Source organism: Callospermophilus lateralis, chromosome 9, assembly GCF_048772815.1.
Source record: "Callospermophilus lateralis isolate mCalLat2 chromosome 9, mCalLat2.hap1, whole genome shotgun sequence".
Taxonomy (NCBI): Eukaryota; Metazoa; Chordata; class Mammalia; order Rodentia; family Sciuridae; genus Callospermophilus; species Callospermophilus lateralis.
This window is the reverse complement of record NC_135313.1, coordinates 6000837-6023560: the sequence shown is the minus strand read 5'-3', so window position 1 is coordinate 6023560 and position 22724 is coordinate 6000837. Positions and strand designations below refer to the sequence as shown.

The 22724-nt window shown below is 56.5% G+C and overlaps 1 protein-coding gene across 1 annotated transcript in view; it reads left to right on the top strand.

Moving 5' to 3' along the window:
• The window catches only part of Mroh2a (maestro heat like repeat family member 2A), a 51107-nt gene extending 28841 nt beyond the window's left edge, over nt 1-22266 (top strand). Inside the window, exons 21-41 of the mRNA XM_076866408.2 lie at nt 287-439; nt 1444-1566; nt 2437-2516; nt 3961-4069; nt 4829-4924; nt 8196-8300; nt 9245-9368; nt 9859-9977; nt 10702-10854; nt 12245-12399; nt 14834-14993; nt 15074-15267; nt 15609-15746; nt 16169-16283; nt 17875-18024; nt 18132-18314; nt 19100-19255; nt 20392-20523; nt 21242-21344; nt 21615-21680; nt 22151-22266. Coding sequence (XP_076722523.2) covers nt 287-439; nt 1444-1566; nt 2437-2516; nt 3961-4069; nt 4829-4924; nt 8196-8300; nt 9245-9368; nt 9859-9977; nt 10702-10854; nt 12245-12399; nt 14834-14993; nt 15074-15267; nt 15609-15746; nt 16169-16283; nt 17875-18024; nt 18132-18314; nt 19100-19255; nt 20392-20523; nt 21242-21344; nt 21615-21680; nt 22151-22266 — 2730 coding nt within the window. The remainder of the gene's footprint in view (nt 1-286; nt 440-1443; nt 1567-2436; nt 2517-3960; nt 4070-4828; nt 4925-8195; nt 8301-9244; nt 9369-9858; nt 9978-10701; nt 10855-12244; nt 12400-14833; nt 14994-15073; nt 15268-15608; nt 15747-16168; nt 16284-17874; nt 18025-18131; nt 18315-19099; nt 19256-20391; nt 20524-21241; nt 21345-21614; nt 21681-22150) is intronic.
• The last annotated feature ends 458 nt before the right edge of the window (nt 22267-22724 follow it).

The following is a 22724-nucleotide window of genomic DNA, read 5'->3' as shown; positions in this document are numbered from 1 at the left end:
CTCCCTTAGCCGATGGGTGGTCCTGGTGTCTGTCACTGGACTGAAGCCTCCTGGGGGAGGCAGGGCCCTGGGTCTGTCTTGCTCAATGCTTCTAGTCATTCCTGGTATATATGGTAGGTGCTCAGCCCAGATGGAAATGAGTATGTTGGTGCGCGTGTGAACCAGGGCCAGGCACCCCGACACAGTCGTGGGGGCACTTGGTGACTCTGCAGCTGCTCCCCCGAGAGGGGCGAGCTGGGAAAGCCTGCGTCCCCAGTGGTCCTTGCCCTTCCTCACTGCCCCACAGAAAGACCACCCCTGGAGGCGGGAGACGGTGAAGAGTGCCCTCATGGTGATGTACGGCTGTGTGTGCTCTTACTGCCACCCCCAGATGCTCCTCTCCCACGTGGACACCCCCATCACCGCTAAGATCATTCACCACTACTCCAGCGGCTGCCAGGTAACCCACACGGGGCCGGGTGCCTCCCTTGAGCCTTGCTGCTGCGTGCCCTGCATCGCCTCCTGAGCAGCCCCTGCCCAGGAGACGGGCAGGAGTCCTCCCTGGTGCTCAGCCTTTGGGGAGCTCATTCCCCAGACTGGTATTCTTCCCAGTTCTTCAGTGTCACATAGGGAAGGGAGGGGACATCCCCCAAGAGCTGTGTGGGGTGAAACCCACCTCTTCCCAGATTCTCCTGCTCCCTCTGCCCTCATCTCTGGTCCACCTGACACTTGGCCCAGGCCTTGCCTAAAAGACAGGAAGTGGGCTTGTCTTCAAGATGCAAAGGAACTGGGTGCTTTCCTGAAATAGGGAGGAGAAAACAGGGTAAAGCAAAAGTTACTTCATTTTTATTTTTTGAAAACTGGTAAAATGCACACAACCTTCAAATGACCATTGTGATGGTGTTTAGGGGACAACCCAATGACAATAAGCACATCACATCATGGTGTAGAGTCAACCCTCCTCTAGAATTCTTCATTTTGCAAAATGGAAACCCCGTCGCCATTAAACACTGGCTCCCCACTTTTCCTCCCCCCACCCTGGCAATCAGTGTCCTACCTTCCAGCTCTATAGTTCTGCTACTCCAGGTTCCTCACGTAAGTGGAATCATACAGTAATGACCCAGTTATTGTATGTCAATAATTCCTTCTACCTGCTTGGCGACACAGAGTGTCTCTGAAGCAGGCCACTGAGCTGCGTTGCTGCCCTCAGGCACAGATGTGGAGGCTTGGGGAGTGGCATCCTCTCTGGGGTCTGGGTGCTGTGTCCAGTGCAGCATCCCCCACAATGGGGCAGATGCCGAGTCAATGTGCTTCAAGGACAGACTGAGCCGACCCCTGCTCAGAGCATCCCTGACGTTGAACCTTCTTCAGAGCAGAGGGGTCCAGGAGTGAGTCCTGAGGCTTGGGTTCTTTAGGAGCTCCCTCACAGACAGGGCCCCCTTCCCATCCTTCCTCTGGACATAGGACATCAGCCTCAAAATGGCCTTCATGAAGAGTGTTGTGCAGGTGACCAGGGCCATCAGAAGCATCAAGGACCAAGAGGACTTCCACTTTGCTCAGAAGCCAGCGCTGACTCGCCTGGTGATGGTGAGCAGGGTGGGCTGCTCAGCCCTGGGAGGTGGGGGCTCTAGCTCTCTGTGACTGGTTTCTCCTGGGGGAGGCCCTCAGGGCGTGTGCGTGAGGGGAAAGGGGCTTCAGAGCCCTCCCTGCCTCCTTCGGCCTTGAGCCGTCCAGCTGAGGAGTTCGGAGAACCGGCTTTGTGCTGATGAAGGGTTTCATAGCCAGGAGAGTTTGAGAACCCTGGGGGGACCTCAGTTGACTGGGGCCCTGTGGTGTCCAGGGAGGGAGGGACATCAGAGGTCCGCTGTAGCCTTAGTGCTTCTCCTTGGGAGGGACTTAGGGGATGGTGGTCTTCTAGAGGCAGGGCTTAGAGTGACATTTGCATAGAAAGTGTCAACTGTCCAAAGGCTGAAGGAGCCTGTGGGACACCCCATGCCCTTTGTCTCCAGACCTCCCCACCCCCGCCATCCTGCCAAGGCCGTGGGCCCCTGGAAAGCACCCAAGCTGTGCTGGATGTCCTGGGGGAGTGAGGTACGGGTGGAAGAGGGGACCTCGGGAGATGAGCACACGTCTGTCGTTTCACACCAGCCTGGCCCAGCCTGTGGAACAGGTGTGGAGTTCTGGACGAAGAAAGGGAAGTGGGCTCAGGCAGGGAAGTATGTGGCCAGGACACACGGCCTATCGGCCTAGGCCTTGCTCCTTGTACTCTTTCCTGCCTCCCGAGATGCCAAAGGCCAAGAGGACAAACGAAAACCAGGACAGAGGTCTGGGATGATAGGGAACTTTACAAAGGGCCAGGTCTTCCCTGAGCCAATGCTGTGGAGTGCAGTCACTGTCCCCATCAGCCACGGACCTCCTGGGTGGCAGGAAGGTCACCACCTTTCTTGTGCTGCACAGGCGATCCTCAAGATGGAACCCACTGACCACCTGGCCTCTCCCGTGCGGACAATGGCAATGGACGCCCTCTCACACCTGAGGTGAGCTGGGCCTTTGTCTGAGCCCCGAGTGGCCCCTGGGCTTGGGGACAAAGCCCAAGACACCCCTTGGTGCCCCTTCAGCATTTGCATCTCCTCCTCCCTGCCTGCCTCTGTGTTGGGGTCTGGGGCAGCTGCTCCCTGGGGCAAAGGGCATCTAGAAGACGGGGTCGGCTCCTTCCCTGATTCCCAGCAACATGCTTCTCCTGGAATGGCAAGAGGGCGGACGGTTTTGGGGTGGATGAGGGGTTTTGAGCCATGCCAAGGAGCATCGAGGGATATGGGGGTGGACTCAGCTGACAAACCCAGCACTGTTTATGGATCTGTTTCTACAGGTAATACCATAGCAAAGGTGTGCCCTCCCCAGAGGTCCACCTGTGGGAGGGGAGGGGAGGGGGGCATTATGGATTTGTGGTTAATATTTGAGGTGGTGGGGACATTTTCAGGGTACTTGACTTGCAGAGGACTGATTGTTACTGGGCTCTCTGAGAAGCCACGTGTGGCTCTAGGAGGCAGCCACAGGCGGATTGTGGACAATCCACTGACCCCAGCAGAGCACATGTTCAGTTACACGCTGGGTACGGGGCAAGGCCGGGTCCTGGCCTCTCAGGGACTTCAGGCACGTAGGTCAGAGCTGACCGAGAGGGATGTGTTTGTAGGGGAACCAAAAGAAACAAGAACAGACTGAAAAGGAGGGCTGGGCAGAAAATGCAATCGGCCTCTGTACAGTAGGGGCCACCAGAGGGTGTGGAGCCAGAGTCAGCCCTTGACTTCTGCTCTGGGCTGGGGCAGAGGGGCTGAAGGAAGCCAGACGCCTTCAGGCAAGACGAACTGGAAGTTAAGGTGGGAATAGGGTCTGTCAGCCCTGGGGGCACAACAGAACCACTGGGGAACTTTCAATAGTGCCATGCCCTGGTCCCACCCCAGGCCCTTATGTAAGAATCCTGAGCCTGGAAGTGGTCTGTGGGGGTCCTTGGGATTTCTACAGGTAATGCTAATGGCACCATCTTGAGAAGCATTGGTGAGGGGGATAGATGGTGTCTGAGCTCTGGTGCCCTGGTCAGCTGGCTCTCCCCCTGCAGTGTTAGTGAAGACACAGGAAGCCGGTGCACCCCAGAGGCTTTGGTTCACTAGGCCTGCAGCGGCCAGAGTTTCTGTGGCTAACAAATACCAAGTATTACACCTTGAAAATCCAGGGTTTGGACCAGATTTTCTATGACTGAGACTGGGGAGGAAGGAGATTCACAAGTGCAAAGCAGGCACTGGAAGTGGGAGAAGTGACCTGGGACCCCCGAATCTCTGCTTCGCTCAGAGATACGGCACTGGAGGCTGGCGGGCAGGCAGACAGGGCCCCTGGGCAGGGATGGGATGTGCCTCTGGCTGGGCTGTGGGCAGCACAGGTTCCACTCCTCAGTGACTCTCCTCTTGTCAATGCCTCTTTCCACAGCAAACTACGGCCTTTCTACTCCATAGAAGAAAGTAACGAGCTGATGGATATCAGTTTACATTCTGTCATTTCTCTCCAACCCCCTGGAGAGGACAACGAGTCTATTAAGGTAGGTACCCTCTTGGCCACCTCATTTTCTGGGTCAGAACCTGGGTGTTTACTTTGACATGGACAGAGTCCACCTTCCTGGGCCACGTGGTTAGTGGCAGCAAGGTGTAGAGGGCTCTACTAGTAAATACCAGGTAATACTAGCTGCTGTAACAGATAAACCCCCAAACCTCAGTGGTGCAACCAGATAAAAGTTTCTCATCCAAGCAAAGCCCAGTTGTCAGTGAGGTAGAATGTGGCTCTGCTTCATGCAGTTGTCACGAATCCAGGCTGACAGGGGCCCCCACCATCTCCAAAGCGTAGCTCCTAGGGTCCTGGTGGGTATTGATTTCCCACCTGGACATGGGGAAAGAGAAAGCATGGAAAATTCGTGACCCATTCTGTCCTTCCATGGTCCAGAAGGCAGTCACATGACTCCAGCTAGACGCAGGGTCCTGGGACATGTGGTCCCTCACTGGAGGGACCAGCAACACTGGAAGAGAACGGATGCAGAACGCTGGAAGTGGCCACCTCTGCTTCAAAGGCTGGTCATAGGATAAGGAGTTGGGGGAATTGGGCTCTAGTTTTGTAAGATGGGTTCCTCTTACAAGATGGTCTTGCACTTCACATGGGAAGATGAGAGTAAGTAGCTCACTGTGGGCAGCTGTTAAGGGCTGGCCATCAGGCCCTCTCCCCTCTGCACTCTGGCATGGATTCCTGCAGAGCCCAGTGGCTGACTGTGTGTACCCCTCATGGCTGCCCTTCTGTCTCTTGGCCTTAGACTCTGTATGCCAACACGCTGAGGTCTCTGGAGCAGCTGATGGAGAGCCTCATGCAGAGGCAGCTGGACCCCCGGGGGCTGCAGGAGATGGTGCACGTGAGTGGCCTGGCCAAGGGCGGGGAGCAAGAGGTGGTCACTCTTCCAGGGAGTAGGCTCCAGAGCCAGACTGTGGGAAGCAGGGTGGTGCATCAACCCATTGCAGTGGTGACACCGCTGGTCATCGGTGGGTTATTGGTGACGAGTCCTGCTTCCCCACATGTTGAAATCTGAACATTAGAGACGCACCCCGAGGCAAGCAGATAAAGCAGGGTTTATTTAAAAAGCCTGTGTCATAGGCTTCTCCTGGGAGGGAGGAGGGGGCCATAGCTGGTGTCCTGGTGTCCCCAGAGGCGAGGTGTTCTGCCCTTTTTATGTGTCCGAGGATCCTTTGTTCTCCTGCTTTCCCCCCTTACCTTTCTCCTTCCTGCATGTGTGACTAGGCCCAGGAATGCTCAAGGGCCAGAAGGTGGGAAAGAGGTGGGCTGAAGGGGGGAGGGCAGGATGGAGTAGACAAGGACATAAACAACCTTATAGCTCCCTGTAGGGAGGGGCAGTTCCTGGGGCAGGTCGCCTTGGCAACAGGTTGGAGCAGGGGCAGGTTCTTGATAAGGTCCCTCAGGGGACAGTCTCCAACTTCCCAGACTCACTCAAAATTAGCCTCCTTGATCCGATCTGACTCGATTTACTATCTACACTGACCGCCTGACTACTTCTGGCTTCTGTGGTTTTGTTTTGATTACATTTCACGTCTGCTGAAAAACAGCAAGAGTATAAAGTCACGTTTCCCCCAATCCATAATTCTTAACATTTCTCCACATTCTCCCCTCTGGCTCTTCCTCATCACTCACACACACACACACACACACACACACACACACGTTTTGAAGCATGGGAAGATAACTACTCATAACTACTCACCTCAAGATCAAGAATGATCTATCACCACAGGACCACGATCAGAATCAGGGCACTGATTGTTGCTACATTGCTCTGTTAAAATCAATGATCCATATTGAAATTTCACTAATCGCCCCAAATAGGGTCCTTGATAGCCACTCCCAAGACCAGTCCCTTGCACGCTTTTAGTCACGGGTCTCTTTCTTCTCCTTTAATCTGGAACGGTTCCTCCCTTTGACCTTGTCTTTTTAAGCCTGGCCTTTTTGAAAGGCACTGGATGGTTCTTTTGTTTTTAAATTGGACTTTCTTGTTACGGATCCTTTAGAGGTCTAATATATTCTGGGTATAGTATGCCAGTTACAGGATTTAAAAATATTTTCTTCTAATCTGTGGCTTTTCTTTTCCTAAATTCCCCAGTGTCTTGTGATGAAGAGACGTTTTAAATTTAGATGAAGTTTGGTTTCTGTTCGTTTATGGATCATGTTTTGGGTGTCTAAGAAATCTTTCCCTAACCTCAGGTCACAGAGATTCTCTCCTGTGTTTTCTTCTAGAAGTTTTTATATTTTCAGGTTTTATAATTACATTTCTGATCTATTTAACATTAATCTCTGATAGATTTTGAGTTAATAGGATACACTTTGAATTATTTTGTATGATGTGAGGCACAGGTCAAAGTGTATTGAATTTTAGTGTCTTGGCATGTGGGTAGCCAGTTGTTACAGCATCGTTTGTTGAAAGGACGGTCCTTTCCTCATGAATTAATGTCATGCTCGAATTCGGGACCCCCAAAAGACCACCAGAGACCGAGATCGATGTAAGCAGCAAAGAGGCATTTATTGCGAGCTAGTTCGGTCCTCCGGGCGCACACAGCAACTGATGATGCTGAGGGGCCCCGAGCCCAGGGTTTGCAGCAGTTTTATACACTCTTTGGGGAAGGCAGGAACTTCACATATATCATAGCATCTCTTAGCAAATCTTCACACACTGCAGGAAAATCAAACAACAACTCTTAACATTGATTAGCACATTCACTGGTGGGAACAAGTTGGGTAGGGGTGATGGGTTAGTACAAGAGGGGGATTTGTTTGAACTGATTGGTTTAAGCCACGAGGGGAGTACTACTGAACTACATGGTTTCCCAACATGTTATCAACCACCATAAACTACCGGGAGGGTCATCTGGCATCCCAGGTATTTTCCCTGTCTCATGCTGATTGGAGGTTGCTAGGGGATTGCTATGGGTCCCCACCTAGCCTGACTGAGTCAGGGACACCTGGCGCAGCAGATCTCTCCTGTTATTTGTAGATAAACAACTCAGCTGGGTGCGTATGTGCCTAGGAGTGCTCTGTGGGTCTTTCCAAGGACAAGGGTCACGCCCCCTTCCTTGGACAGGCTTTGCTCTGAGGTAGAGGCTGGTTTCTCAACATCAGTTTCTCAGTTAAAGCCAAATCAGGCCAAGCATTGTTCAAGTTTCCTATGTCTTTTATGACATTCTGCCTTCTGGTTCTCTCGGTTACTGAGAGAGAGTTGCTGACCTCTGACTGTCACTGTGGACTTGGTCTCTCTTTCCAGTGCTATGCATTTCTGCTCTGTGTGTCCTTTAGCAGTGCTACTGGGTGTGGAAAACATCGAGGACTGCTGTGACTCCTAGGTGAACTGACCCTTTGTGGTGATTCGTGGCCCTGGTGCTCCACAGTGGTTGTTGGTCAGCTTTCCATGGCTGTGACAAACCGCCTGGGAAAATCAGCTTAGGAGGAGGAGGTGTGCTTTTGGCTCCTGGTTTCTCAGCATTCAGCCCGTGGCGGCCGGCTCCCTTTCCTTGAGCCTGTGGCAGGGCAGAGCAGCAGGGCAGGAGTGCCTAGCTGAGGGGGTCTGCTCACCCCGCGGCCACAGGAAAGCAAAGAGGAAGGGAGGAAGGATCCAGGGTCCCAACCGTCATCTGAGGACACCCCCAAGGACACCCCCAGTGACCTAGCTTCTTTCGACTAGGCCTCACCCTCGAAGGTTCTGCCAGTTCCCAGGGGTGTTCCAGGCTGGAGGCTGCGCCCTTGGCCCAGGGCCTTTGGGAAGCACGCAAGATGCAAGCCACAATAGCAGTGTCCCCTGCTCTGACAGGAACTGTGGTGTTTGGATGGCCCCAGGCCCGTCTGGAGTGGGGTGGGCTGTGCTCCCGGCCCCTCGTTGCAGGCAGATGTTTGGAGCCAGGCTCAACACAGCAGCCCAACACCATCCCTGTGGAGATGCTGGGGACCCCCCTCTGCCGCAGCCTCGTTTTCCTCCGTAGTAAACCTGTAAAGAATCCAGACGTGCCTGGAGCCATGCAGAAGCACTGAAAGTCAAACTCAGAGTGGGAGGTTTCAGGAGGGCCAAAGCTGGCCAGGGCTGCCCAGGATTTTAAAGCCCACTTCTGTGTTCTGGGCTCTACACATAGCTCCTGGAGAAGTGGATCTTGTCAGAGAAAGAATGGGAACGGGAGAAGGCCACCAGCCTCCACCTCCATCTCATGCAGATCTACGTGCAAAGTGTCGGCGTCTGCGTGAGTCCAGGGTCCCCAGCCCAGCCCAGCCGGCCACTCTGACCTCATAGAACTCCTTCGTCTCTGGGAGCTTCTGAGTCAAGTTCTGCCCTTGAAGAGCCCCTGGAAAGAGGCTGTCATGAGCAAGCCCTGGGCTCTGGGCGGGGCAGTGGGGAGAGGACAGGCCAGCAGCTTGGCCTGGACCAGGTTAGTGAACCTGAGGCTTAGCCAAAGAGGACACTCACGTTTGGGTACCACATGGAAAAAGCAGTCCACTTAGAATGAGGGAGTGCATTGCGACAGTCACAAATGGCTTGACAAGCACCACACCCTGGGGATGGCTGAGGGTGGGAGGATGGTGTCCCAGGGCTGAGGTGCAGCACAACCTCAGGCCTGGGGGTCGTGTGGGTGAGACCCTGGGGCACCTGGATGGAGGTGGGAGCAGCTTGGCCAGGTGCGGCAGGAGCTATGGCCAACATTAAGGCCATGTGAGGCCAGGTACTGTCAGGACACGTGACCTGGATTCCGTGATCTGTTCTCATAATGTCCCCGAAAGAGGAGGCGCCATTGTTTGCTCCACTTTACAGACAGGGAACGTGAGGAACTGAGAGGCCATGTCCCCTGCCCCGGCCACTCAGCTAGTGAGTGGGGAGGCCCATTTTACAGGAATGAGACAGGGGCCTGGATATAGAAACTGGGCCCCAGTTCAGAGCAGTGAGCAGGGCAGAGCTGACTCAGGGCATGTCCCGAGGCCGGACCCTGATCCTGGCTGACCTCCTGCAGTGCCATACCCTGGCGCTGGGAGACTGATTCCTGGGAGGAGGTGGATGGGGTAGCCTTCCTGTACCCAGAGCAGGGTGCCCAACACAGGGTTCACCCTCTCTAGCCGTCATCATGCTGCCTCTGGGCAGCCCCAGGTATGTGTGAGGATAGAGGTGTGAGCCCTGCTGTCCACTGTCCCTCAGATTCCCCTGAAGCTGGGGCAGTTTGGCACACTGGTTGGACTCATTGCCCCATGCACCTGTGATACTCACCAAAGAACACGTGTGGCCTCAACTAATATCCTGTCCAGCCTGCTAGATCTTCACGGTATGGGGAGAGCAGGCCATGGGGGCCGGCCTCTGCGGGCAAAGAGGCAGGCTGCAGGGGGAGGGTCGGCTGCAGGCCTGTCCTGGGGCAGTGTGACTGTCAGTGGGGTGGGTGGGAGACAAACAGGGCTGCCAGAGGAGAGTGGAGGGGGCCAGAGTGCACCAAGAGGCCACAGAAGGTTCCAGAAGGAGAGACCCATGGGTTGATGCACTAAAGGCAGTGCTGGGCAAGGTCAGCTACGGATACCCAGGATGCAGTGGGACTGGCTGGAGCTGAGCACAGGGGGACACAGCGGGGCTGAGCTGTGCTAGAGGAGGTGTGGGCAGAGGCCACCCCTGGAAGAACAGCGAGAGCAGGTGCAAGAGGGATGGGATGTGCCGATGCTGGAGGGTGGCTCAGGCCTCTGCAGCCAGGGCAGGAGTTTGCCGCTGAGTGGCCTCGGCCAGACCCCCGTCCTTGCCCACCAGGTCTGAAATTGTATTCCCAACAGCAAGCCAGACCTGCTCCTTATGGGATGCTGCCAAGGAGAAGGAGCTGGAGAAATGCAAGGAGGACATGCAGGACACAGACGCTGAGAAGGTCTTCTGTGCCTCCTCCAGGATGGCCAAGGTGATCACCGGCTGGTCCCCACCTCTGGCCACTTCTTGGGCTGTGCTTTCCTGGGCTGGCTGTGTCTCCCATGTTCTCCTCTAGGGGTTGCTGCCTCCCCAGCCTTTTGTCCAAGGGATATATCTGCACTGAAATGACCTGTGTAGGGCTCCTCACTGGGGCGCTGAGCAGAGATGGTGCCTACCATTTCCTGGTCAAGTCCTCCCGGCACTTACAATGTGCTGCGCTGAGCATGGAGAGGGCCACAGGAATGGCCCAGAGGAGGCCTGCGGGCTAATGTCACACTAAAGAAAGGCAGTGCCCAGACGAGGCTGCTGTCACCTGGACAGGCACCTTCCTTGCAAACAGGCCTTCCGTCGTGAGCTCCCCTTCGCCTGAGGGCAGAGCTGCTTCCTGGTGCAAAGGGGGCTTTTGGGGAGGCAGGATGAGCACAGGGCTCAGGGCGCAGGCCAGGCAGGCTGCAGGGCAGTGGACTGGGGACAGGAGATTTGTGTGGGAGCATCCTGTGTGGGGTTCAGGGAGGGCGGGAGGCAGGCGGCGAGGACTGGGAGAGGTTGGTTGTGGGAGCGCTTTGATGTAGGAGGTGCTGAGTTGCTGTCTGAGCACCTCGTCAGGACAGCGAGAAGCTGGGCAGCGAGTCCCAAGAGGGCCATTGCCATGCCTCCTGGGTGGAGTAGGAGGAGCCAGGGGAGCGGGCTGGAACTAGGCTATGCTCTGATCCTAGGTGGTCTGCATGGAGTTTAACTGTGACGAGGTGGTCTCACTCATCCAGAAACTCTGTGAGAACATCGGGGCCATGGACCTGCCGCACGACAAGGCTGCTGTCACCTGGATAGGCACCTTCCTCCAGATGCGGGCCAGGGAGCTGGAGGATAAGGTGGCACAGCTGCTCAGGGCCCTGGGTGGGGCTGGGGCTGACTCCTGAGACTGCCTCTCCCACAGCCCTGGGGCCAAGGAGGAAGAGAGGAGGAGGAGGAGGAGGAGGAGGAGGAGGAGGAGGAGGAGGAGGAGGAGGAGGAAGAGAGGAGGAGGAGGACAGGAGAGGAGGAGGAGAGGAGGTGAAGAGGAGGAGGAAGAGGAGAGGAGGAGGAGGAAGAAGAGAGGAGGAGGAGAGGAGGAGGAGAGGAAGAGGAGAGGAGGAGGAGAAAGAGGAGGTGGAGAGGAGGAGGAGTAGGAGGAGAGGAGGAGGAGAGGATGAGGAAGAGAGGAGGAGGAGGAGGAGAGGTGAAGAGGAGGAGGAGAGGAGGAGGAGGTGAAGGGGAGGAGGAAGAGGAGAGGAGGAGGAGGAGAGGAAGAGGAGGAGAGGAAGAGGAGGAGAGGAGAAGAGGAGGAGGAGGAGGAGAGGAAGAGGAGGAGAGGAAGAGGAGGAGAGAAGAGGAGGAGGAGGAGGAAGAGGAGAAGAGGAGGAGGAGGAGGAGGAAGAGGAGGAGGAGGAAAAAGGAGAAGAGGAGGAGGAGGAGGAGGAGGAGGAGAGGAAGAGGAGGAGAGGAAGAGGAGGAGAGGAGAAGAGGAGGAGGAGGAGGAGGAAGAGGAGGAGGAGGATAAATGAGAAGAGGAGGAGGAGAAGGAGGAGGAGAGGAAGAGGAGGAGAGGAAGAGGAGGAGAGGAGAAGAGGAGGAGGAGGAGGAGAGGAAGAGGAGGAGAGGAAGAGGAGGAGAGAAGAGGAGGAGGAGGAGGAAGAGGAGAAGAGGAGGAGGAGGTGAAGGGGAGGAGGAAGAGGAGAAGAGGAGGAGGAGGGGAGGAGGAGGTGAAGAGAAGGAGGAAAGGAGGAGGAGGAGGAGGGGAGGAAGAGGAGGAGGAGGAGAGGAAAAGGAGGAGGAGAGAAGGAGGAGAGGAGGAGGAGGGGAGGAAGAGGAGGAGGAGGAGGGAGAAGAGGAGGAGGAGGAGAGGAGGAGGAGGAGAGGAGGAGGAGGAGGAGGGGAGGAAGAGGAGGAGGAGAGGAGAAGAGGAGGAGAGGAGGAGGAGGAGAGGAGGAGGAGAGGAGGAGGAGGAGAGGAGGAGGAGGAGGAGGAGGAGGAGGAGGAGGAGGAGGAGGACATAGCTGGAGTAGAGGCAACATGTTGACAGTACCCAGAGGCCATGGGACGTGTCCCTCTCCTGGGGCTCACCCTCACCCTGAGTCCAAGGAGGAGATGAAGCCTCTCTTTGGAGAGGTTCTGGTGTTGATGCGGGGGAGGGTCCTGGAGTCTTGCCCTGCCCACTGCTCTCCCTCAGGGAGAGGTGTCCCACAGGGCCTGATGCCCCAGTGATGCCTGCCCCCTCCCCAGGTGGCTGAGATCCTGGGCGCCATCCTGGTCCACCTGCCAGTGGTGGACCACCCGGAGGTGCGGCGCCTTCTCATTGAAGGCATCCTCTTGCTGGCTCATTACCACCAGGAGACTGTCCTCACGTCACTCTTGAGGCAGCCCCTGCCCATGGAGAGGTGGGTGCCCAAAGGAGGAGGACATGTCCCAGAAGCCTGGGCCCAGGGGGCGTCAAAGCCAATTACCTGCATCTCATTAAGGGGTCCCCAGCCTCCAGGGAACCACTGACCCAGGGGCCAGACTTCCAAAGCCTCATCACATCCGCTGGACTCTGGGAGCTGTAGGTCCTCACGTGTCCTGGCTGTTCTGTCTGGGTCAGGCCAGGAAGTCCAGTACTGTCCCCTGATGGCAGCCCTTTCCCTTCCTGTGGGGACAGAGCCTCAGGCAGATGAGCCACAGCCTGAGAAAGCCCCTGAGATGCTCCAGTCCCTGTTCCTTTTAAAATGTGGCCTCCGAGGGGAAGGGGTTTACCGGGAGCCACAGGGCAGCCCCTCCTCCTGGAGGCGTCTCTGGGAGCCAGCTCCTCCACAATGTCCTGTGTGCAGGCGGGGTCTCGCTGAAGGTGGGGAGTGTGTTTGGGACAGCACTGGAACTCACCAGGGGAGGCCCAGAAAGAACTCATCTGGGGAGTCCCCCCGCCCCCCCCCCCCCAGCAGCTAGGCTGTGCTGCCACAGTAAGATGAGGGGGATGTCACACTAAGAGGCTGTAACCCAAACCCAGGCCTCAGGCCCACAGCCAGGGCTGACCTTCCACTCCTAAAGGAGCCCTGCAGGGTCAGGTGGGAGGGCAGCTTAGGTTTTGTGATTTAATTTAATGAGGGTTGGTGGCACTTGGAGCAGTGCTGGAAAGTAGGGGCAGAGGGCCGTGCACTCCTAGTAGTGTGTCCCTAGGTCCTACTGGCATTCCTGGTGGCTACTGGTGGTTGACCAACATCTGTATTGGTCAGCTATCACTGCATAATAAATGCCCCCAACTTAGTAGCTTTGAACACCCTGTCGTGAGCAGTGCTATTAGTAGTTACTCAGAGATGGGTTGCTTTAAATGCAAGTGTATATCGACCACACCAATCATCAAATATACACAATTAATGCAAAAAGTGCTGGCTGTGCAGGAGCACCCCGACTAGCCTTCAGTGCACACTGATTAAACACTATAAGCACAGCACACAATCCCAGGGCAACCACGAGCCCCCAAATACCTCCGATGCCTTGTGACTTCTCTTAGCCAAGAGCAGACGTTGTCCTGATCTGGTTCTCTCCAGCCCATGGCTGGATGTCAGGGAAGGGTGAAGTCAGTCCAGGGACAGACAGCAAGGCGGCCAGTCTCGCCAATGTCCTTGGAGAAAAGACTCTTCAATGTGGCGGGACCAGCAATTTAAATAGAGTTCCAAGTTGGTGGCGTACGTTGGTGATTGGTTAAACCCAGTGAAAGTCAATGTCCATTGGTTATGTCCAGTGAGGTGATGTCATTGCAGCTGGCATGTTCTTTGTGCATGTCCAGGGAGCTGGGCTCCCTGCCAGTTGTAGCCAGTCATTGCTAAGCATGCCTGTGGCTAGTGGCCCTCACAGCTCCTTATCAATTACAAGCAGACGTGACTAAGCAGCTCAATGGCTGCTGTTCCTTATGGCCAGCAACATAGTGAGTCCCAGCATGTTCCAGCATGTCTACTGCAGATGCTCCTTACAACCTCACAGTTTGTGAAGGTCAGGAGTCAGCACTTAGGTGGCCATTCACTCGGGGCCTCAGGAGACTGCAGTCAGGTGGAGCTCCTCCAGTTTCAGGTGACTGCGGTAGAATCCAGCTTCTTGCCATTATGGGCCTGAGAGCCCTATTTCCTGACCCCCATGATCTCTTTATCCTCGGCCCTAGCGAGTGTCTTTTGGGCCCCTCATCTGATTTCTACCTCTGACCCCCTCCCCTCTACTCTTTCCACAACCCCAAACTCACCTCCCTGCGCTTGTGCATGTGGTGTGGAGGGCTGGAATAGGCAGTCTACGAGTCTCTTTGTTCTCTTCAGCCTTGTTAGACTTTTGCTTTAGCCCTTTATAACCTACTGATGCCCACCTCTGTCCCTCTGTACCTGGCGCATTCAGACACCACCCTGGGCAGTAGAGCCAGAGACTTGAACTTGAGGACAAGGAAGACAGTTCCTCTTGTAGTTTGGCTGGTCACCTGACTTCTGAAAGCCTTATTCTCCTTTTCTGTAGCATAGGGAGAGAAAAATAGCTTCCTCTAAGACTCACTGGGAGAATTAGCTGATAAAACAACATCAGCAAACTGTCCTTACAGACACCAAACATAACCAGTGGGACCCCAGGTGTTCCAAGGGGGCCATGGCTTTCCCAGCAGTACTATGAGCCTGGGCAGAAAAGGGGGCCTGAGCATGCGGTCGGGGACCTGGGTTCTAATTACGCAGACTAACGCCACCTCCCTGAGGTTCAGCTCCCAGAGTTCAGACAGTAGCTGGGGCCCTGCCAAGGGGTTGAAAGGGATTCTTCCCTACCAGGGCACATGGCAGAAAACCCACTGTCCTTGTGCCTGTCTTTGGCTAGCCACCTGACGGAGGTGTGGCTGACTGTGGCACAGAATGTGCCTTTTGCACGGACTATGCTCCACGGCTTGATGGGCCGCCTGCAGTCGCGGTTCACCCCCAGGGTAAACGCCACCTCCAAGGCCGACATCTGGCGCCTGGCTGCAGTGGACCCTCTGATGGTGAGTGGCAGGGCAGGCCCTGGGTCTTCTCAGGGGTCTCAGCGTAGAATTCCCAACACCTCTGGCCCTTCTCTCCTCAGACCCTGTGCACCATCCATCTGCTCCTGGAGAAGTTGGACAGGGAGGACAAGCTCCGGGACCTGTTCCCTGACCTCATCTACACCCTCCTGCTGCAGCTCAGCAGCAGCCACAGGCCCGAGGCCGCCTCACCTGTCCTGAAGACCTGGAGGCTGGTCCACACTGGGACCCTGCCCGAGGAGATAAACCTAGAGAGGTGCTTGAGGGCAGGTGGGCAGGTGGGTGGTCCATGGGGTCCAGGCAGCAGGCTTGGGCTGGACCTGGCCGCCAAGGCTGGACCTCCCTGAGAAGCTGTCTGGGCCCCTGGTCACCTGCACGAGGGGGCGTAGGTACCTCCTCCTGGTGGGGAAGTTTCTGGAGGCTGATTTTACCATCCCTCTTATGTGTGTCCAGCTGGTGTGGGTTTCAGTTTGCAGACCCACTCGGCCCCCTCAGCTCTTTGCATGGGGGCCCAGAGGGGTTGGGATCCCCACCTCCCAGACAGGAGAGCAGGGGCCCGGGGCCCAGCAGTACATCAGACCTGCCGCCTCCTTCCAGGATCACCATCAAGTCCATGCAGCTTTTGCTCAAGAGAATCAACAACGAGCGCTTGCTGCACGCCCTGGAAGAGCAGTCTGTGTGGGCACTGCTGGAGGACAGCCTGACCTTCCTGGAGGGAGTGGGCCTGCTGGCCAGGTGGGGCCCAGGCTCTCATGGGGTGGAGGGCACTGTGGGACAGAAGGCCTTTGTGACTGGCACCGCTGGATGCCTTGTATCTGGGGACACTGCCACACTGACCTGTGTCTCAGACTCTGGGGTGGCAGTGCACTGTAGGACAGTGGGAACCTTTTGTTCAAAACTTCCTGCTCCAGAGCAGATGTGAGGTCAGGGAGAGGAGGGGCTAGCAGCAGGACCAGCATGGGCAGCACCTCCTGGGTCCTGATCACCACGAACAGCCCTCATCCTGTCCCACTTTTAGAAAAGCAGATGGAAAGAGAGCATTTCACTGACAGCCCCTACTAAGCCCCTCAGACCCCCAAGCCAGCGCCAAGCGCAGAGCAGTGGGCAGGAGCTGGGCTGGCTTCCCTGGCCAGGTAGCACCCTGGTGTCCTTCACAGGCTGTGCATGCAGAACATGGAGAGCTACAGGCTGAGGCTGTCGGAGCTGGTGCTCAGGGGCATGGCCTCCGAAGTCCTGAGCTGCCGCGTCAGCAGCACGGCTGTCTGCGTGGAGGTGAGGCCCGTGGCCCTGTGGGGTGGGCGGTGGGGTGGTGTCCTGGGCTCTCCTGCGATGGCTGGCCTCTGAGGCAGGCACCCAGTGGCTGAGGGTCCTCTGAGCTTCCTCCTTTGCATGCTCCTTGACTCCTTCGCTCCTTCTTCCAGGAGCAGTGCGGGGTGGGCACTGTGGGGAGAGGCTGAGATGGCCCGTGCCCGAGACGGGCAGCCGAGGCATGGCAAGGGGAGGGGAATGACCTGGGCCAGCGGAGGCACCATGGGATCCACCGAAGGCTTTGCACAGGAGGCTCCGAGAGGCCCCCAGCCTCGCCAGCCAGGAAGGTGGGAGGGCCACAGCCATGTGGCCCAGCTGCTCTGCCAGGGGAGGGTTCATGAATCCTGAGGGAACTGACCAGAGACTGTGAGGGAGACTTTACTGGGCGCATGAAGTCCGATGTGCCCCAGGAACCCCAGAGCCCAGGATGGCAGCAAGCTTTGTGTGGAGCACCTCCTAGCAGGAAAACAGCCCCGGGTGCTATGGAGACCGTGGGTGCGGCGGGGTTCCAGTAAAGCCTTCCTGATGGACACTGACACTTGAGCTTCACGCGACTTCTGCGGTCATGAAATCCCTCCACCATTGAAAACTATGAAAACGACTTTTGGCTTTGGACCACACAAAAACTCCTAGCCCAGTGCAAGACCAGCCTCAGACTTTCTAAGCTTTTACAAGTTCTCAGGCTCGTCTGGTGTTCATGCCTCCGCTGTGAACCCCGAAAATGACGGTGGGAAGAGATTTACACAGGTGTGGCAGCAGGCCCTGGGGCCCTGAGTCACAGGGCCCTGGTAGGATCCAGCTTCCCCCACCCCACAGCTGGACAGCCTTGGGCAAGTTCCTTAAGGTCTCTGGGCTTCAACTTCTGCCTCTGCTGGAGTGAGAACAGCGGAACCTACTTTAGGAGTCTCTGAGGGGAACTAAATGAGATCACGTGTATGCTGTTTGCATGGTAAATGTTAAATTCCAGCTGATTATTACTAAAAAAGTTAGGTTCAGCTTGTAAGAGGCAAGTTGTTTAAATTCTTTCAATATTGATGGGGCTGAATTATGCATGATGTTTTTCTTTCTTTTTTGGGGGGGACTACTGGGGGTTGAATCCAGGGGCACTCAACCACTGAGCTTATCCCCAGCCCTCTAAGTTGCTGAGGCTGGCCTTGAACTTGCCATCCTCCTGCCTCAGCTGTGGGAGTCGCTGGGATTACAGGCACATGCCACCGTGCCTGGCTCTTCAGCTTTCTTTAAAACCACATTGAGGCTTTTGTGAGGTTCTCCCAAGGGAGTAGAATTCAGGGTCCCGGGCATTTCAGTTCAGACCGGAGGCACCGGCCCCGGGCAGCGGCTCTGTTGTGTCAACTAGAGAAATCAATGGCAAGGAATGTGCGTCTCTGTGCAGGTGACCATGCTTCCTCACTGGCGTCATCCCCCTCCACAGATGAGGACACCGAAACACCTGGTCCCCCTCTCCTGCTCACAGAGGGACCATTCCGGGTGGTACCTGGTTCCCTGCTGCGCAGTGGGCCTCCCCGGGGGCTGACAGGAACCTGGTCCTTTGCAGTTCATGAGCCGCCCGATCCTGTACCAGCAGAAGCTGCTGAGGCCCGCGGTGATGATGCTGGAGAAGGGTGCGGAGCAGGAGGAGGACGAGGCCCTGCGGGTGCTCTCCCTGCGCGCCCTGGGCAACATGGCCCTTGGTGCCCCCAAGAAGGTACTTTCATGCCCTGGGTCCAGGTCCCAGATGCTGAGGGCCGCATGGGCCTCTCCTCAGGTCTGCCGGGCTGCAGGGTGGAGGCTGAGCTCTCTGCTTCCCTCCAGGTGAAGCAGTATCGGAAGCTCTTGCTGGAACAGTGCCTGGGCTCCCTGAGGGGTCCCGCGAGCAGCAGTGTGACTGTCGAGGGCATGGAGACCCTGACCAAAATCCTGGCTGAGCTCCGAGAAGGGGACATGGGCTCCTCTTTCGAAGCCGTCTCTGAGCTGTGCAGAGTCTTCTTTGACAATGTGAGTCCAGCCGAGAGCCTCCCTCAGTATCTTAGAGTTTTTCCGTTGCTAAAACAAAATACCCGAGAGCCCGGGTGACTCACAGGCATAGATGATTGATTTAGTTCAGGGTTCTGGAGGCCAGGAAGCCCCCTGAGCAGGATGCCCACGTCACGTGGGGGCCTTCTCGCTGCATCATATGCAGACAGATCAAGTGTGCCAGCTCAGCTCTCCTCCTCTTCTGTGAAGCCACTTATGTCACCATGGGAACCACACCTTCATGACCTCATCTAACCCTAACTACTTCCCAAAGGCCCACCTCCTAATTCCATCAGCATATGGCTTTAGGGGTTGTTTCCAATACCTGAACTTTTGGGGCACAGCACAGCGCTCAGCTTGCTCAGCAGGTGGGCAGGGACTCCTCACCCTCACGAGAAGATGTGCTCTGGAGCAGTGAGCGGAGGGGCCCGCTTGCCGCTGATGTGTGCAGAGCTGGTGGTAGGATCCGTAGAACCGACGCCTGTGCTAAGCTGCAGACTCTAGCTGTGGCCCTTTGAGCTCAAGAGCTTCCTCCCCATCCTACCCCTCCCAAACACTCCCGCCCTGCACAGGGAAGAGCTGGTCCCACAGACAGGTCACGCCCAGTCCCTGGAGGGCCACAGGAGCCCTGGCCAGGGAGGGACTCCTCCCTGCAGAGTGGTCCAGAAGGCCTGCAGGGCGGAAGCTCTGGAATGGCCTGGGGAGGCGGGCGGGCCGGCGGGCTTCTTGCTCCAGGAGCCATCCCCTGCTTGTGCTCCTGGGCCCAGGAGAGCGAGCTGCTGCGGCTGAAGGCCTTCGTCCTCTTTGGGAAGCTGGCGAAGATGGTCGGGATTTCCAAGAAGCATTTCTTCAAAGGGGAAGTGAAGAGGGCCTGGGTCCCCCTCCTGCTGCACTGCCAGGACCCCTGCTCCAGCACCGCCCACGTAAGACTCGCCCCCATCCCTGTCTGAAAGGTGGCGCCGTCCCCAAAAGGAAACGGTCCGGTCCTTCGGGAGGAGGCATGTCCAGCCTCTCCAGAGCCCAGCAGCTGCTGTCCATGTCCTCCCTCCTGCCGGCTGGGAGAGGGCCCCCTCGGGGCGACTCAGAATGTGCCTTTGTGGGAAACATGGCCTGGCTTCCTTCTGCTGGACTCTGCCTGCGGCCACCCTCCGCCCCATCCCCCTTTCTTCCCAGCAGGTCACTTTAGGCTGTTAGGACTCTGTCCTGCTTAACACTCTGCTGAAGTCTCCTGTTCCCTGTGGGGCGGGCCCATGTCTGGCGGCTGGGAGTCATGGACGGGCCTGGCCTGGTCCCTTCCCTCTGCAGGGCCAGCTCCCCGGGTGCTGTGGAGTGAAAGCAGGGAGGAGAGGGAGGGCCCATGCTCCTCCCTCAGGCCCTGGCCCTGGCTGGCTGGAGCACGGACCTGTGTGACAGCCACTCACCCCGCTCATGTGACCTATGACCTCTCACCCAGGCTCTACAGGGTCCCTCTGGCCATGACCCCACCCCCTTCTCTCCTACACAAACTAGGGTGGGCAGTGGGAGGTGGCTGAGCTTGGGGTGTTCTGCCCCTCTCAAAGCCTGGGGTTGCAGCTGACCCACGCAAGGGCACTCAAACCCCAGTTCTGGGGTCGCAGGTCCCCTGCACACTGTTCGTGAGTGTTGGGTTTCTGGGTGGCAATGGGGTGGACGTGGTGCAGATGGCACTCACAGGGTGAGGGACGTCCCAGAGTGCTCTCCCCAGACCCGGGTTTGGTTCTCATCACCCCTCTCTGCCCAGACTCTGCTGCAGGGTCCCTGGTGACATGGGGCAGGCAGCATCAGCGCTGGGTGACTGCTGTCCCTCCTGCTCAGCCTCCACTCTGCCCACAGGGACGAGGGTGACAGCACACCCAGAAAGGGTGGCAGGGACGCCAGCGCTGTACCCTCCCCTGCTAGGAGACACCCCCTCTCCCTGCCAGAGGCCAGGGGCGGGGCCTCAGCTGGTCCTATAGCGGGCAGGGGCTGGGCGGGGTGGGCAGGATGGGACCCGTGCTCAGGGGCCGATGCCATGCTGCCCGGCTGTCCCGTGTCCCTCCAGGCCTGCAGGGCCACCATGTTTCAGTGCGTGCACTTCTGGGGCTGGAGGTCCCTGGAGAGCTCCTCCGGGCAAGGCCACACCAGAACCGACGAGGAGATGACCGTTTTCCAGACAAGCATGTGCTCCATCCTGGTGAGGAAGCCGCAGGCACACCCCACTGAGGCCCTGGGTTCTCTTCTGGACATGAAACGTCCCCTGGAGACAGCTCGCAAGCCACACGCCTGGTTTAGGTTTCCCAGTGGCCATATTCCGAAAGTAGGAAGGGGCCAATCGATTTTAATGTGTTTAACTTAGCCTTAACCCAACATGATCATTTCAACATGTATGTTATATATTTATATATTATATATAAAATTATTACTAATATGGCATACATAAAGTATATAAATATACCACACAGTATTTATTAGATATTTATAAATACATACAATATATTTAATATATAAATATATAAACTTTAATGTGTTGTTATTGTAATTATATATTATTATGATAGCTTACATTTTTTTGGTACAGTCTTCAAAACCCAAAAGGCATATCATACTTAATTCAGACCAGCTACATTCTAAGTGTTCAAGGACCACCATGGCCAGTGGCTACATTTTGGATAGCACAGGTTCCTGATAAATGTAATGGTCCCCGTAGACAAGAACCAACCCAGGGACTAAATGTCCTTAACTTGCCCTGCTATGAATCTGCTGTGTGATGCTGGGATGGGCTCTTGCTGTCTCTGGGCAGAGGCTTCCAGCTGCAGGAGCACTGGTGCATCAGACAGAAGGGGATGCTCCTTGTGATCGGCCTGGCTCCAGGTCTCATCTTAAAGCTGTTGTATGTCACTTACTTTTTGCAGACTCAGAAAAAGCCTGCTGTTCTCTATGGCTTCTTTCTGGAAACAATGTCCTATGTTAAAAGTAACTTGTTAAGGATCAGAATCGCTGCCTGCAACTTAGCAGGTAAGCAGAAGATATCTTGATTCAGGATGGACCTTGAAGGGCACCTGGGCAGCCAGTTAGCTGGAGGGGCAGTGGCAGGGTGGGGACGAGGGTTCAGGTCGAGCCTGCCCACTGTGCCTACCTTCTGGGCTCCAGTTAGACTTCCTCCTAGTCTGGTCCTGGCCAGCAAAATCCTTCACTGAGGTCTTGGTAAGGCAGAACCACGCCTCTTGCATAGGCTCTCCTGCTGACCTGGCCTAGGCAGTGGCATTTCTTTGGCTGTCCTTTTAGGGATCATAGTGAAGCAGTTGTCTGTTCATTATCTGAAAAAGCTGGACTGGCCGGCCCTGCAGAATTGTGAGTAGTGGACAATCGGTTATGCACAGTCGGCCTCCCCACACTCCCGAAGGAGCCCGCTGGCTCCGCGAACCCCTGGGGAGCCCGGGAGGGCAGCTGGGCCTTCCTGTGGGCTTGTCTGGGGGAGAGGAATGTTCCTGGGATGAGATGGGTGGCTGTGGAGGGCCCTCCTGGAAGGGAGCTGCTGGCCGCGTGAGTTCCCCCCACTCATGGCTTCTCAAGGGCTGCTTCTGCCTTGACGCTGCACTCAGGTTCTGTGAGTGACCTTTTGGTCCCTGTTAGTGGCTGCTGACGTCCTGAGAGGACTTCAGTGGGCATGAAAACTGCAGCTCCACCTGCCATCTTCTGGCTGCATGCCCGTGGGGGGGGGTCCAGTCCTGCCAGGCCACGTGGCCACCACCCGCTGCACCAGGCAGAAGGGTGTGGTCTTCCCAGAGGCTCGACCCTTTCCTCTTTGTGCTCCCACCCAGCTCTTCAAGAACTACAGCTGGATTCGGATCCTGGGGTCAGGAAGGCAGCGCTGGAGACGCTCAAGGTCTTGGACAGCTGTAGCCAGCACTGGCAACTGGCACTTGGCCTCCCCTGAGGGCATGTGCTAAGGTTCCCACGGAGCTGTAAGCTGCCTCCTTGGAGCATGGAATCCTCGCACAGCAAAGCAAACAGTTTAAAATTTAGTTTTCAAGATAAACCTTGTAGTCAGTGTATTTTCTTCTATTGAAATAAGCCCCCATTGCCATTTGGGGTGTGGACTCCAGATGGTGAGTTGTGGGGGTGCAACGGAAACTTCAACCCTAACGAGCCATGTCTTTCTCACTTTCCCTGGCACGGGTCAGACAGCCCCTCCACCCAAAAGGACCACACCGGGTGCTGCCCAGCGACCAGCCAGCCTCTGCTCCCGGGGACCCCAGGCCTTTGGTGGGGTGTCCAGCTCATGGTAGCACAGCACTGAGAGGAGGGCTGGGCCAGGGTGGAGTGCTGCAGCAGCCCTGGAGAGGACATGATCTTTATCCCAGGCCCCCTCACTTGTCCTGTGGCCTGGGCTCG